General features: G+C 33.7%; 1 protein-coding gene across 1 annotated transcript; it reads right to left on the reverse strand.

The window, feature by feature from the left end:
* Positions 1-11,840: 11,840 nt before the first annotated feature.
* On the reverse strand, positions 11,841-14,119 carry LOC127286097 (uncharacterized). The gene is made up of 10 exons (XM_051312391.1): positions 14,059-14,119; positions 13,227-13,391; positions 13,099-13,134; positions 12,951-13,025; positions 12,770-12,859; positions 12,617-12,685; positions 12,440-12,511; positions 12,268-12,345; positions 12,101-12,172; positions 11,841-12,014 (listed from the first exon to the last, which is right to left on the reverse strand). Exons 1-10 carry the CDS (start codon positions 14,117-14,119, stop codon positions 11,890-11,892), a joined length of 843 nt encoding a protein of 280 aa, XP_051168348.1. The 3' UTR covers positions 11,841-11,889.
* Between the last annotated feature and the right edge of the window lie 224 nt (positions 14,120-14,343).

Consider the following 14,343-nt stretch of genomic DNA (forward strand, 5'->3'; position numbering starts at 1 on the left):
CTTTACTATTTTAGAAACTAGCAGTGCTTATTGTTTGCACGCTTGTTTCAACTATTTCTACTTTAATATTTCAGGGCAGAGCTTATTGTTTGCACGCCTGACCTCTTTACTATTTTAGAAACTAGCAGTGCTTATTGTTTGCACGCTTGTTTCAACTATCTCTACTCTACTATTTCTTAAAAAAAATGAACTTTGATAATAATAAATAAATCTTTATGATAGAAGAATGGTCAAATCTAACTTTTAGTCATCTAAACCACACGACCATAGTAACAATAAATTCAGATTGTTTAAAGGAAAATTCTGGAGATTTTGTTTACGATCCTACTGTTAATTTCAATTTATTAGAAAGAAAAATTTAGCATCATTCGTTCAGATTAATTATACAAATTTTACGGAAAATGAAATATTAAGTATATTAGGATCGGTAAAAATTCCTATACTATGGAAAGAAATTAAATTCTGTGTTGTTGACACAGGACTAAATTCAAAAGCTATCGGTATTGTAGGCAAATCGTTTATGAGTGAACTTAGTTTACCTATTCCGGAAAATCAGTAGCTTTCAAAAAAAATGTATTAAAATGAATTCTTCAAAAGGTAGACGTGGTGGTAAAAAAACAAAAAAATTTTCGCGACGAGAAAACTCTCTCAGAAGAATTCGGTATAACAAAAATTGAACGCGATGACCTTCAAATTCGTAAAATAAAAAGTTTTGAAGAATTTTCGAAATTATTTGATTTTGTTCTTGAGAAAGCTGAGCAGATTATAAATAAGAAAATTTGTTGAATTTCTTCTCTTTCCAAATCCTATAAAGAAGTCACAGAATCTTAATTGATTTTTACCTGTAATCTTGCCGCTCGAGGTTTATTCCTTTGAGAGCTTGATTGTGTACTTCTTTCTTGAAATTTTTAAAGTTGTCAAAAGTGTCAAATTATATTAAAGCAATATAATTGCTCTAAAATAATCATCGTTCATAAGCGCAAAAATATTTACTTTGGTGCTTTAGCTCGAGTAAGTATTCTGCAGCATTGAATATTTTGACGTTTAAAAATAAAAACCACATATTAAAAAGAAAACAAACATTTCTGTAAAATTGGTTCTTTATTTAAAATTTCTGCAAAAAGTAGATATTGAAGATGGAGTCTTGATTTTCAAGAATTGCTTTTCTTTCTCCAATATTCCAAATCCTAAAAACCTCAAAAGAAGACGCGGAAATCTTAGTTGATTTACCTGCGACCTTGCCGCTCGAGGTTAATACCTTTGAGAGATTGGTTTTGTTCTTCTTTCCTGGTGCCCTTTTAATGTGCAAGAGTGCTAAAATTATATTAAAATAATGTAAATTGTTTTAAAATAATTATCGCTTGAACGCGCAAAAATAATTACTTTGCTGCTTAAAGCGCAAGTGATTATGCTGCATCTTTGCGCATCTTGCTATGTTAAAAGAAATAAAAACAAAATAAATTTCTTAAAGAAAGATATTACTTATTTTAGAATTTATTTTATAAAACTTTAATTGTATAAAGTTTTCCACTTTTCCTCAATGCCGAAAAACGGTAAAAATCAACAACCATCCTCTTCAAGGAATTCGAAAAGAGGTAAACGCGGATCCAGAAAACTAAAGCTCGTTACAAAACCATCTCTTTACCAAAATTTAGTAAACTCACAAATTGTAAATAGACCAGTAGCAAAAGTTAACCAACTGTTAGAAATATATCAGAGCCGGTACTCGTTAATAACAACAATGAAAACATCGACATTTCGATTATAGATCTAACAATTGAAGAAGCTATCGAACAAAGAATTTTATCTCAGCAAGAGGAAATCAGACAAATTGAATTTGGAAATAATGATATCGACATAATAAATTAATGAATTCTTAATGGCGCCCTTACTTGATGATATACGTGTTTTATTTGGTCGTCCTACAGGAATTATATTTCAACCGCCACATTTAACCGGAAATAGAGTTAGATTATCGATTTTTCCAGGAACACCGTACAATTATATTTCGGAAGAAGATTTGCAAGTAGAATTTCTTCATTTTACACAACCAGAAGATCACGTAGTTAATAATACTCACTATAGAATAATCGGTCAAATAAATGTAGTTGCTTTCGGAACAACTGTGACTTTTCTGGTAATATCAAAAGATACACCCTTCAACCATCCTTTAGTTACCGGTGTTATAGGAAATATAACACGTCAAGTTTTAGGATTATTGCCCTAAAAATAATATACAAAAAGGGCAAATGTTTCCTAGACTAACTAGGGTAGCTGCCGGACTATCTAGCGATCAATGGACAGAAATAAACGAGCGATTAGAGAAGTTAGAACATCACAATCAACAGTTAGCTATTTATTGCAAATCTGTCTATTGCCATTTAGAAAAAATTGAAAGACGAATTAAATTTTTATCTTCATGGTTACATGCTCTCAGTGATTCGAACACGGCGTTGGTAGATTCGACTATTGAAATAAGAGAGAATTTGACAGAACAAGAAAATGTGATAAAAGATCTAATTTACGAATTTAAATCCCTAAGTATTAAAAAGGGCATTTAGATAATAGAATGAATCCTTTCTGGAAAAATTTAACATTCAATAATTCTGAAGAACAATTGACAATAATAGACAATAGGATTCAATCTTTTCTTGACGATTACCTTAGGATAGCACAGTATGCGTTCTACTTAAGAACTCAGTTGGAAATAGCCTATGAGATAGTAGATAACCTTACTGACAGAATTCGTGATGAAACTGATAGAGACATGCGTTTGAGGGATAATATAAAAGAAATAGAGCAATTATTATTGAATCTAAAATTGTAAGAAAAGATAACAATCGAAGTGACAAAAATTATCCGCGGTGTCGAGAATTCAGACGATACTGCCAATTTTTTTTGCACATGATAATAATTTTTAAATAAAAAAAAAATAATAATAATAATAAGCACATTATATGTTTAAATAATAAATGCGTGATGGCCGAAGCCATTTCTTTAGAACCACCCGAAGAAGTACTAATTTTGTCTTCAGGAAATGTTAAATTGAAAATCTCGTCTGACATATATTACAATTTTATTTCAGAAGATACCTTAATCGGTTATCAAAGAAGGTTTCCCCCATACTATTATCCAATTGGTAACGCTTACCATCTTATCCTAAGCGAAGTAAATTTGTTCTTTCCGAATGTGGCTCTGACATTTTACGTAGTATCATCTCAAAGTCCATTACAAGGACCTTATGAGAACGGAATTTTAGGGTCATCAGGATTTCGTGCATTGAGACCTAATTAATTTTTGCGACAACCTGGCGAATCAATTAAGAAAATCTTTATTCCATAAAATAATATTTAATAGAGACAATACCATAATCAAAATGGCTGACGAAGACCCTCCTGCCCATCATAGCGGTACGACTATTACCGCGAATATTACAGCTCCCACTATTAACCCTAATACTAGTGCAGCTATGGCGTCCGTTTTAGAGTGTATGACATTACAACAAAGCACTTATCATATTCCACATTTTCACGGTAAAAATCCCTCGTTAAATGAATTTTTACAAGATGTGCTAAACGGCGCTGTATTCATAAGCGAAAACAGTGAATCGGCTTTTATAAAAGCAGTTCTTGGTAAATTAAAAGGACCTACTCGAGAAAGTGTTAGAGATAAAACCTTTGATAGACTCGACGACCTTATTACTCACTTAAAAAAACGTTTTGCCTCTACAAAAAAATACCAATGGTACTTTGAAAGTATCATTAATATGCGAATGAAACAAACGGAAACAGTCAGTGACTATAATGATAGATTACAAGGGTTAATTAGCGGTGCGAAACATGCCCTTGGAGAAAAGTATGGTGCACGTTATCGACGCGTTAACAACGACGATAAAAATAATGATACACCTGTTCAAATACCGCAGGTGATGTCACCATATAGAGGTGGCAACACACCCCCAAGGTCATTATCACCAGGACCTCAAACTAATTTAAACTCCCAACAGACTCGCCGCTCAGACGCGGTGGCGAGTCCGATCCTTCAGCGTTCGAAAACGGTACATTTCGCGGAGAATTCAGTAAAATCCTTAGAGTCGGAATTAGGAGCGAAGACTCCCCAGTAGTTGAATTGACTGCTCCCGAGTTTAGACATCCTAAAATCAAATTTTTAGTTGATAATGGATCAGATACTAATTTGATTAAACTAAATGCTCTAGACCCGGAACTAATAATTGCAATCAAAAACAGCGCTGAAATTACAGGAATAACGAATCATTCCGTTAAGACTCTGGGAACTATCGAACTTACAATTCAGAAAAATCCAGTCGAATTCCACGTGGTTAAAAATAACTTTCCGATATCCACGTCAGGTATTTTAGGAAGACCTTTTCTTCGTCAAGAGCAAGCTCAAATATTGTTTCGACATAATGCGTTAGTTACAATCTCGGATCCTATAACTCCTATACCCTTCGTAGATTTAGAATCACAAGAATCAGAACAAAATTTGAAACCTGAAATTAAACCATTTGCTCGAATTCTCAGAATTAAAGCGAGGACTAGACAACCAATCGCGATCGACGTTTCTAACAAGGGCCTAAAAGAAGGTTATTTACCTCTAGTACCTACACCTGAAGGACTTTACCTTGGTGAAGCAGTGGTTACCAATACCAATGGTGTATGTCATGCAGTGGCTATCAATACCACTGAAGAGGATATTGATCTTGAACTAACTCCACAAGAATTAATACCTTTTGATTTCTGCAAATTTCCTGGTGAAGAATTAACAGATTCTGAACTAGAGGAACTGCAGGATCAGAATGTTAATGGTTATTCTGATAGAGTTATAAAGGTTAAAAATGCCCTTTACGTTTCACATCTGAGCCCTGAAGAAAGAAAAGTTGTTTACGGTTGGGCAGAAGACTATGCTGACATTTTCTACTTGAATGGGGAACCTTTGTCATGTACCCATTTAATTCAGCATAGAATTCCAACAAGAGATGACAAAGTCATCACTAGAAAACAATACAGGTGTCCTCATGAAGATCGAGAACAAATGGATCTGCAGCTCCTAAAACAATTCAGCTGTGGAATCATTGGTCCTTCGACTTCACCATACAATTCCCCAGTTCTTATCGTTCCCAAAAAACTCGATGCTTCGGGTCAAAAGAAATGGAGAGTTGTTGTAGACTATAGGAAACTAAACGAGCAAGTTATAGGGGACTCTTTCCCGTTACCCCATATAAATAGCCTGCTCGAAAAATTGGGCACTGCGCGGTATTTTACAGTTTTTGATCTAGCCATGGGTTTCCATCAAGTAGAAACACACCCTGACGATAGGATTAAAACAGCTTTTTCTACCGGCAACGCTCATTACGAATATAAACGTATGCCCATGGGAATAAAAAATGCCCCTCCTACATTCCAACGATTATTAAATAACGTTTTAAACAGTATGCTTGATACGGAAGCTCTCGTATATTTAGATGATATCATTATTCATTCCGACACTTTAGAAGAACATGATAGAAGAGCTAGACGGCTTTTTAATCGCCTCCGTGAAGCAAACTTAAAATTACAACCTGACAAATGCGAATTTCTAAAAACGGAAGTAGCATATCTCGGTCATATAATCGGTCCAGAAGGGGTAAAACCTAATCCTAATAAAATAAATGCGATAAGGAATTTTCCCCATCCTACCACTATCAAGGAACTTCGAGGAATCCTTGGATTAACCGGTTATTATAGGCGATTTATACAAGATTATGCAAAAATATCAAATCCATTAACAGACCTTTTAAAGAAAGAAACTGTTTGGAAATGGACTGATGATCAGGAAAAAGCTTTTCATCAACTCAGGAACCATCTTTGTAAAGAACCTATTCTACAATATCCTTATTTTACGAAAACTTTTAAGTTAACTACCGACGCATCTGAGCGTGCAATACGTGCTATTTTAACCCAAGAATGCGACGGAATCGATTTACCCGTGGCTTATTTTTCAAAGGTTATAAATAAAAATGAACAAAAATATCCGAAAGCGGAAAAAGAATGCCTTGCGATCCTATATGCCGTAGAAAATTTTTGACCTTATCTACATGGTCGAGAATTTATTCTAGCTTGCGATTTCGAACCGATACACTGGATGAGTTATATTGAAAATCCAGGTGCGAGATTACACAGGTGGAGGCTACGTCTTCAAGATTACGTGTATAAATTCGAGTACAAGCCAGGTAAAATTAACAGAATTGTAGAAGCATTATCAAACAGTCCCATAAAAGAAAAAGACAATCAAAGCGATGTGACAACGGACTCAGATACAGATAAATCTACATCCTCGAACCTTAGTGCAAAAAGTGAAACTCCTAATCCTGATCAGATTCCAATGAACGTGTTAATAGAAAAGAAACAATCCGTGCAATATCGAGCCTTACCCATAACGCGAAGCGAGTCTAGCAAGAAGGATAATAAGGAAAAGTGCGCGAAAAAGGATTCGTCAAATAGTGAAAAGCCCTCTACTTCTGCAAGGTATAAGGAAAAGCCAAAAACAAATATTTTGAATCCTAATTATAAAAGAACCTTAAGTGATCCATCACAAGTTGCAAGAATGCGAAGACCCCTCCCTAAAACTCTCGTAAAATCAACGATTCCTAAGCAACCCCTCACCACAGGTAAAAATCCGCCGGGTCGACCTAAAGGTAGTACCAAGAGAGATGAACGAAAGGATCAAACATTTACCTTACCTCGAGGTACTAAAAATCTCGTCGATCCGAACGAGAGTTGTATTGCAAAAAGGCTAACTAGAGAAGGGAAATTCCAAATTCAGAAACCCCTGTTTCTAGTGAAAAACCATCATCTTCTAGCGAAACAACAACAGATGAGGAATTAAATGAAGATTCTGATCCCCCAGTTTTCAGAAAAAGTAATAGCGGTTTCCCTAGTGTAGAAATAACCCCAAAACAGAAACAGGCGAGTCCAAAAATAGTAGGTTCCGAGGATCAAATTCAAACCACTATTCTTCTGTTCTCTCCAGCGAAAGACACTTATACAGACGTTTATGTAGATGGTGCCTGTAGTTTCAACGGAAGCGGAGAACCAAGAGCTGGAATAGGTATTTGGTTTGGTCATGATCACCCCTTAAATGTTTCTCAGCGATCCAAGGGTCGACAAACAAACAATGCAGCTGAAATAGAAGCAGCAACTGTAGCCGCCTTAAAAGCTCAAGAAGCAGGAATCCAAAATCTGAGGATTAACTCCGACTCAAAATTCTTAATTCAAAGTGTTACGGATTGGATCCCAAAATGGAAAATAAATCAATGGAAAACTAAGGAAAATAAACCTGTTAAAAATCGCATTGCCTTTGAAAAATTAACAAAGGCTTTAGAACCCTTAAACGTTGTCTGGGAACATATACCGAGTCATCAAGGCCTAACTGGTAATGAAATGGCCGATCAATTAGCAAAAGAAGGTGTCAATCAAGAACAAATCATGGACGATTTTGAAATCGAAAAAGAGGAAGAAATTTGTGATCTTGAAAATGTGATTATTAATATTGCTCCCCAACCGATTGGAAGCACAGAAGAAGAATCAGACGTCAAAGTGTGGAAAGTAAAAAGTGGGTTAGAAAAATCATTTCAGCAATTTGACAAGTCAATGCAAAATAGAGGATTCGATCAAACTAACCTAACATTAGCATGGGACCACGAAGGAATGGATAAAGAATTTACTCGTCCAGAAGTAACGCATGTATCGGAAGGTGAAAATGACGAAGAACTCCTTGATACTTTAGAAGACCTGGATCCATGCCAAAATAGTGATGTCGAAGATGATGCATTCATAGAAAGAATAAGAAAATTTTTGGACAAATACAACAAGCGCCAAATTTCGAATGTTGAAATAGAAAACTCGCCGCGACATTCGCCTACATTACCCCCTAAACAAATTGAAGGCAGACAGAGTACAGTACGTTTCAGGGACGATCCAGATGTCATGCATTCCCCCGCTAAGGATTATTCCCAATGGCAAGGATCAATATTTCAAACACCTGGATTTTCCGCCATTCCTGATGCTCAATCTACTCCATTTGTCTACATGAAAACAAATGATTCAAAAATGGGAAAAAATCTAGTGTTATGCCACGCCGACTACAGGAAAAAACTAATGATAATGTGTCGGGAACAAAGTGTACACCCATAGAAAAATCTTCCAAAGGTATAGGTATTCCGTATTATGATTCCCCATCTTTTTCTGATACTTCTGACGACAATGACTTTAAAATGACGAAAGACGTGTTGACTAACAATAACGTAATTCAAAAATGGTCAGAACCATTAACATATGAAAGAGACAATTATGCTCATTTCATGTCAGAAGATTGTGAACCAGTTGATGCTATTTCAAAACTTTTATTGGCAACCGAGAGAATCAATCTTCAAGAACTGCAGGAAAAACGACCAAAAATAAATCAGATACTTATTACCCCTAGTGGACGATATTGTACCTATTCAATAATTGTTAAACAAAGACATTATGACGAAATTGACTGGCGAAATGTAATTGTACGTTTGAAAAATCTTAAATTAGCTTTGAGCCGAGATACTCAATCTACATGTCGTATGGCAAATATAGATGATTTGTTAGGTTCCCTTCCCCAAGGTAAAATGACAGAATTATTAACAAAAATATTCCGCGGTGGCGATATCACTATGATATTGTGCCACGGAAAAATTGAAGTTCCACCCCCAGAATTGAGGCCAAAAATTATTTCGGAATATCACGAAAGTCTACTAGCAGGTCACAAGGGGATAACAAAGACATATAGACGAATTAGGGAACGCTACCTTTGGCCTCAAATGCGAGATGAAATAACAGAATTTATACGAGGATGTCAGAGTTGCCTTCAAAATAAATTACTTAGAGCTCGTACTCGTGAACCAATGATAATAACCGATACTCCTGCAGGCCCTTTTGACAAAGTATCCCTAGATACGGTAGGAAAATTACCTACTACCCCAAATGGGAATCGGTATATTCTCACTATGCAAGATAATTTCAGTAAATATTGCATAGCAGTCCCTATTTCCGATATAAAAACAACCACAATTGCTCATGCAGTAGCTACTCATTTATTCTCTCAGTTTGGAGCGCCTAGATGTGTTCTTACTGATCGAGGAGAAAGTTTTATAAGTTCACTCATGAGAAAATTGGAAAGAATTTTTGGAGTTAAACAAATTACCACTTCTGGCTACAGACCTCAAACCAATGGAGCATTAGAAAGAAGCCATATTGAGCTGACAGATTTTATTAAACATTATGCTGAGGATTTTGACGATTGGGATCGTCTTTTACCTTTTGCGATGTTTAATTATAATACATCAGTTCACGAGGCAACTAATTTCACTCCTTACGAGTTGGTTTTCGGAAAACTAGCTAGAATTCCAAGTTCATTTCCCCAAGGACCTGAGCTTGAGACTTATGGATCTTATTTAAAAGAACTTATAACTAGAATGAGCGAAATTCAGGGAATAGCTGCCAAAAATCTTGTCCAAGCGAAACTAAGGTCTAAAGAATATCATGATAGGACTGCCTGCCCTCTAAAAGCGAAAATTGGCGACAAGGTGTTCGCGTATAAAGAAATCCGAGCGAATAAATTCGATAAGAGAGCCGAAGGTCCTTATACCGTAGTAGGATTTACTCAAAATAATAATGTAATCCTAGAAGATGAAAGTAACGAAAGATTTTCAAAACATAAAGATAAATTAATGATGGCATATTGTTAATTAAAATCTTTCTTTTTTACCAGGTTGCGAAGAGATTGAAACAAACTGTGTAAGGAGTACTAAAAAAAATCAATATGTACTTAAGCGTTGAAAATGCCACCTGCCAATTTTGAGGATGAAATAGTGTTAAATGGAGAAAAATATATAACGCTGATGTCCCCAGATTTAATTGCAGACGGAATAACTGATTTTCATGAAATACCTATAAATAGGAGATTTACAAGTTGTTTGTGTTCATGTTTTGATTTACCACCATTGTTTAAAGAAGCAGAAGAGTCAAAATATCAAATTATAAATATACCCTATCCTTGGTATTTAAAAGATGATTTCGAATATATAGACCCTAATTTCATAGAACGTTACAATGAAGATGACTGGCGACAATCTACTATTGGGATCTGAAATCATAGGGAATTATGGGGAAACTGACCTCGTTGGGTCAGCCATCTTGATTTTTTATCTCTTCTACATATATTTTAAAAAGGATGAAACGAAAAATGGCTGACACAACGAGGTCGTCACCAGATGGCGTATCGCAGTATTTCAGATCCCAATAGAAAGCTTGTTCGAAACTCACTTCAGGAAAGCGTTAGTCGTTGGAGGGCATTTTCGAACTATTAACAATTACGAAAAGGAACTCGGAATGTCAGATACGCATGTACGACCAAACGAGTGTGAATAGTGTCAATCCTAATGTCAGTATGTATTGAAGAAATTCAAATACAAACACTGTTTTCATTTAAAATTCAATTTTAACATTTATTTCTTCTGTAAAAAAATAGGAGGTCTAGATCCCATTCAATAAAATCAATCTGGAATATTTACAATTTACAATTTTCCACCGCCTCCTCCACCTCCGCCTCATGTGATGCTCCAGGACAGAGTTGCTTTCGATGTCTCTGTCTAAATAATAGTAGATGCTGAATTCGGCTGCTCTTTCCAAAAATTAAATACGTCCTTCATCAGACCCAGAAAACAATCCGGATTTTTTTTCCTCGCTTAACAAAAATGGTGGCAAAAATTTATCTTCAGTAGCTGAAAGAAAATTTATAATTACTCTCATGAAACTGTAATTAAAGTCAAAAACAATATTATAAAACTATACAAACCATTCTCAAAAAGGAAACCGAAGCCAATTTTTCCTACAAAAATAAAATAATAAGAAAAAGCAATGAAATAATGGATTATGTAAACTTTAATTATACCAACCAGTGTATATAATCAACATTTCATCAACAGTGCAGCGAGTTTTTCTTTGTTTTTCTACAAATTGTCCCAAAATTATTCAAATCCGATGCTGAACTCTATAACAAATTTCAACATAACTCTCCATCAGTAAAAGAACCTCCATGTGTCAAGTGTAGTTCAATAAAGAAAATGGCCTCTCAGTTCTAACGATGTGAGTGGTAAAAATTGTGATCAGTGCAACGATGTTGACTACATGCGATGAAATTCTACAAAAATAACTATGGTTAAAACAAGTAAAAGACAAAAATTGTATATATATAAGAACGATTTTTTATACTCACTCTAAGTGCTGCTACAGTCGTTCCCTAAGTTAAATTTTCATATTTTTCTCTTAGTAAAAAAAAAATAAATAAAAGCAAAAAAAAACAAAACGTTGTGGATATATCTGTAAATCCTGTGTCAGATTTTAGGTATTAATGATTACAATTAGCATACAAAATTTCAAGACAATCCGTTAAAATTTTTTTGAGATAATTTGTACACAATATTTTGTGACACACACACACACGCATACATCCGGACATTTTTTCAGAACTTAATATATATTATTTCTAGATAAAAATGAGTCCATATAACCCAAATTAAAATTAAAATAAAATAAAGAATAATAATATATATATATAATAAATTTACAATTATTAACTAAATAAAAAAAAAAATTTTTAATAAAATAAAATAAAAAAATAATATATATATTAATCGTCGCATCCGTAAACTACGCGATACTCAGTTCGAGTTCCTGTTGCCTCCACAATCCACAACTGAAGAATTACGCATAATAATTCTTCGTAGGGTATATAAAATATATATATTTTATAAAAAGATTTACTAACACGGAGGGGGTGCGTCAGATTCCTCCTGATAAATTATGCGATAATCGGCTGTATCATCGTCTTCCCCCTCAATTTTATTTTCAAAAGAACTCCAATCACTTTCTCAAAGTGTTGGAGCTCAGGAAGGAGCTCTTGTCGACGCAAGAATGGTACCCAACCTAATAAATTAATAAAAGATATACCACAAATCATTAAAATTATAAATAATTAAAATACTATTGTAAAAAAATAAGATTATTATTACCATCATTATCAGGCATCATGAGACCAGGAGGAGTTCTACTCCTGCCCAACGTTCGTGCTGCATGACCATAATCTGTAAAATAAAATAGAATAAATGTAAGTATAAATGTTAGTAAAAGGCGTACAAATGTGATATAAACTGTATATGAAGATAAAATTTTTTTTTACCATTGCCCGCCAACACTAGTTCAGGCATATCGGGAGGAGTCGTACTCCGACCCGAACCTCGCATTGCTCGACCCTCACCTATAAAATGAAATAGAATAAATACAAGAATGAATGAGAAAAAGGTCATACGAATATGATAAATAAATAATATATATATATATATATATCTTACCATTATCCACCCACGAAAAGAGATCGGGCGGAGTTATACTCCGACCCAAAGCTTGGGCTGCAAAACCATAAGCTGTAATATGAAAATTGAATGAATAAAAGTATGAATGTCAGAAAAGACGTACAAGTGTTATACAAAAATTTATATAAAGATACATGTAATGATAAAAAAACATACCGTTATCTACCCAACAAACAAGCTCGGGCATGTCGGGGGGAGTCAAAGCCCTTGCTCCCTGAACATCATCTGTAAAAAAATAATAATAATAATAATAATAATGTTAATATAAACCCAAGTGTGTATTAAATATATATAATATTCATGACTCACCTTCGACAAATATGTCATCTCCTAGTGACTTTATGTCACTCACATCTGGAGACGTAACATTCTCCGATTCGTCTTCTTCTTCTGCCTTATCTGTAAAAAAAGAAAAATGTATATATATATGCATATATAGGAACCCATAATTATGTATATGTTTTTCATCTAAAAAGGGGGGTTTTGTTACCTTCTAAATCTTCTTCGCAATTTAGTGACTCAATGTCACTTACATCCGGAGATGTTACATTTTCACCAGTTCGATCTACAAAATTAAAGTATTAATATGCAGGTGTAAAATTTATACACGTATAGGCTTTAAGTTAACAATATCCTACCTATTATAATCAAATCTTCACCTACCGGTTCCTCCACTAAAAATGCGGAATAAACCACAAAAATCAATAAATATAATTGAATTTAAAAATATTTCTCTAATATATATATATATATATATTATACTTACATGTAAGGGGCAAGATGTGTTCCTGACTGGGCGGGCTTGGTGAGCCAGGGCTGCGATCGCGGGCTGCAATATTGCATCCGAACGTTGTCGTTTCCTCCTCATCACGCTCATCATCAGCATCGCTTGCACCTTCATACTCATTGGCCTTATACCAATGCCATCCATCTGTAATTAAGTACAAATGTAAATGTGTATGTGTATATTTTTTTTTAATTTTTTTTATTACCTTATTTTCTTATTCACAATACTTACCCTCTTCAATCGTAATGCGGTATTTTTCGATTCATATATTAAAAAAAAATTGATGATAATAGTGCAATTATATTAAAATTTAAATAAAAATTATTACTAAAGTTTAGTAAAAGTTTTATTAAATAATCGTAATTTATAATAATTAACAATTTTTGTTAAATAATAACAATATTTATTAAATTTATTAATAAAGCGCAATTTTAGAATAATTAATAATTTTTGGTAAATTATAGAAAAATTACCTGATAATTACAAAAAATTGTTAAATAAATAAAAAAAAGGGGGGAATAAAATAATTAAAATTTTGCAATAGTAATGCAATTATTATTCTTCCTAATTCGAAATGATTTCAAGTCTTACATAGATTATATTATATTCATCTATATCGGATTTCCTCAAAATTTCTATATAGATTCTATACTGTTAAGCCTATATAGAAATCACATAAAAACCCCATATAGATTCTAGAACATTTGACCTACGTAAATAATACATTTAAGTCCTATATAGATTCTACATACTATGGCCTACATAGCGCATATATATATCTTCTATAGAGGTCCTATATTACTTAGCCTACATAGAGGGGATATAGTCAAGCGACGGATTGAGCATTTGTCATTAGATAGGCCGACCGACATAGATCCTACATTGAACCAACTTTAAATTTAATTTTAACAATTTTTCTTCAAAGTAATAAAAATTATTATTGAATTTCGTAAAAATTCGATAACTAAACAAAAATACGTTAAAATCAGATAAATTTTGTTAAATTTTTATTATATAACTAAAAAAAAAAAAAAAAGAAGAAAATTGTTAAATAAACAAAATTATGAAATAAATAAATAAAAATAAATTTTTAATC

Source organism: Leptopilina boulardi, unplaced genomic scaffold, assembly GCF_019393585.1.
Source record: "Leptopilina boulardi isolate dan_hultmark-lab unplaced genomic scaffold, ZJU_Lbou_2.1 LbouV2_347, whole genome shotgun sequence".
Taxonomy (NCBI): domain Eukaryota; kingdom Metazoa; phylum Arthropoda; class Insecta; order Hymenoptera; family Figitidae; genus Leptopilina; species Leptopilina boulardi.

Bases quoted from the DNA above. Each gene is read 5' to 3' on its own strand.
- LOC127286097 (XM_051312391.1), bottom strand. From the start codon at position 14,119: ATGTCGGTCGGCCTATCTAATGACAAATGCTCAATCCGTCGCTTGACT. The intron at 12,686-12,769 runs GTGAGTCATGAA...ATTTTTTTACAG, and splicing joins AGATGACATATTTGTCGAAG to ATGATGTTCAGGGAGCAAGG. The intron at 12,173-12,267 runs GTAAAAAAAAAT...TTTATTTTACAG, and splicing joins ACTAGTGTTGGCGGGCAATG to ATTATGGTCATGCAGCACGA.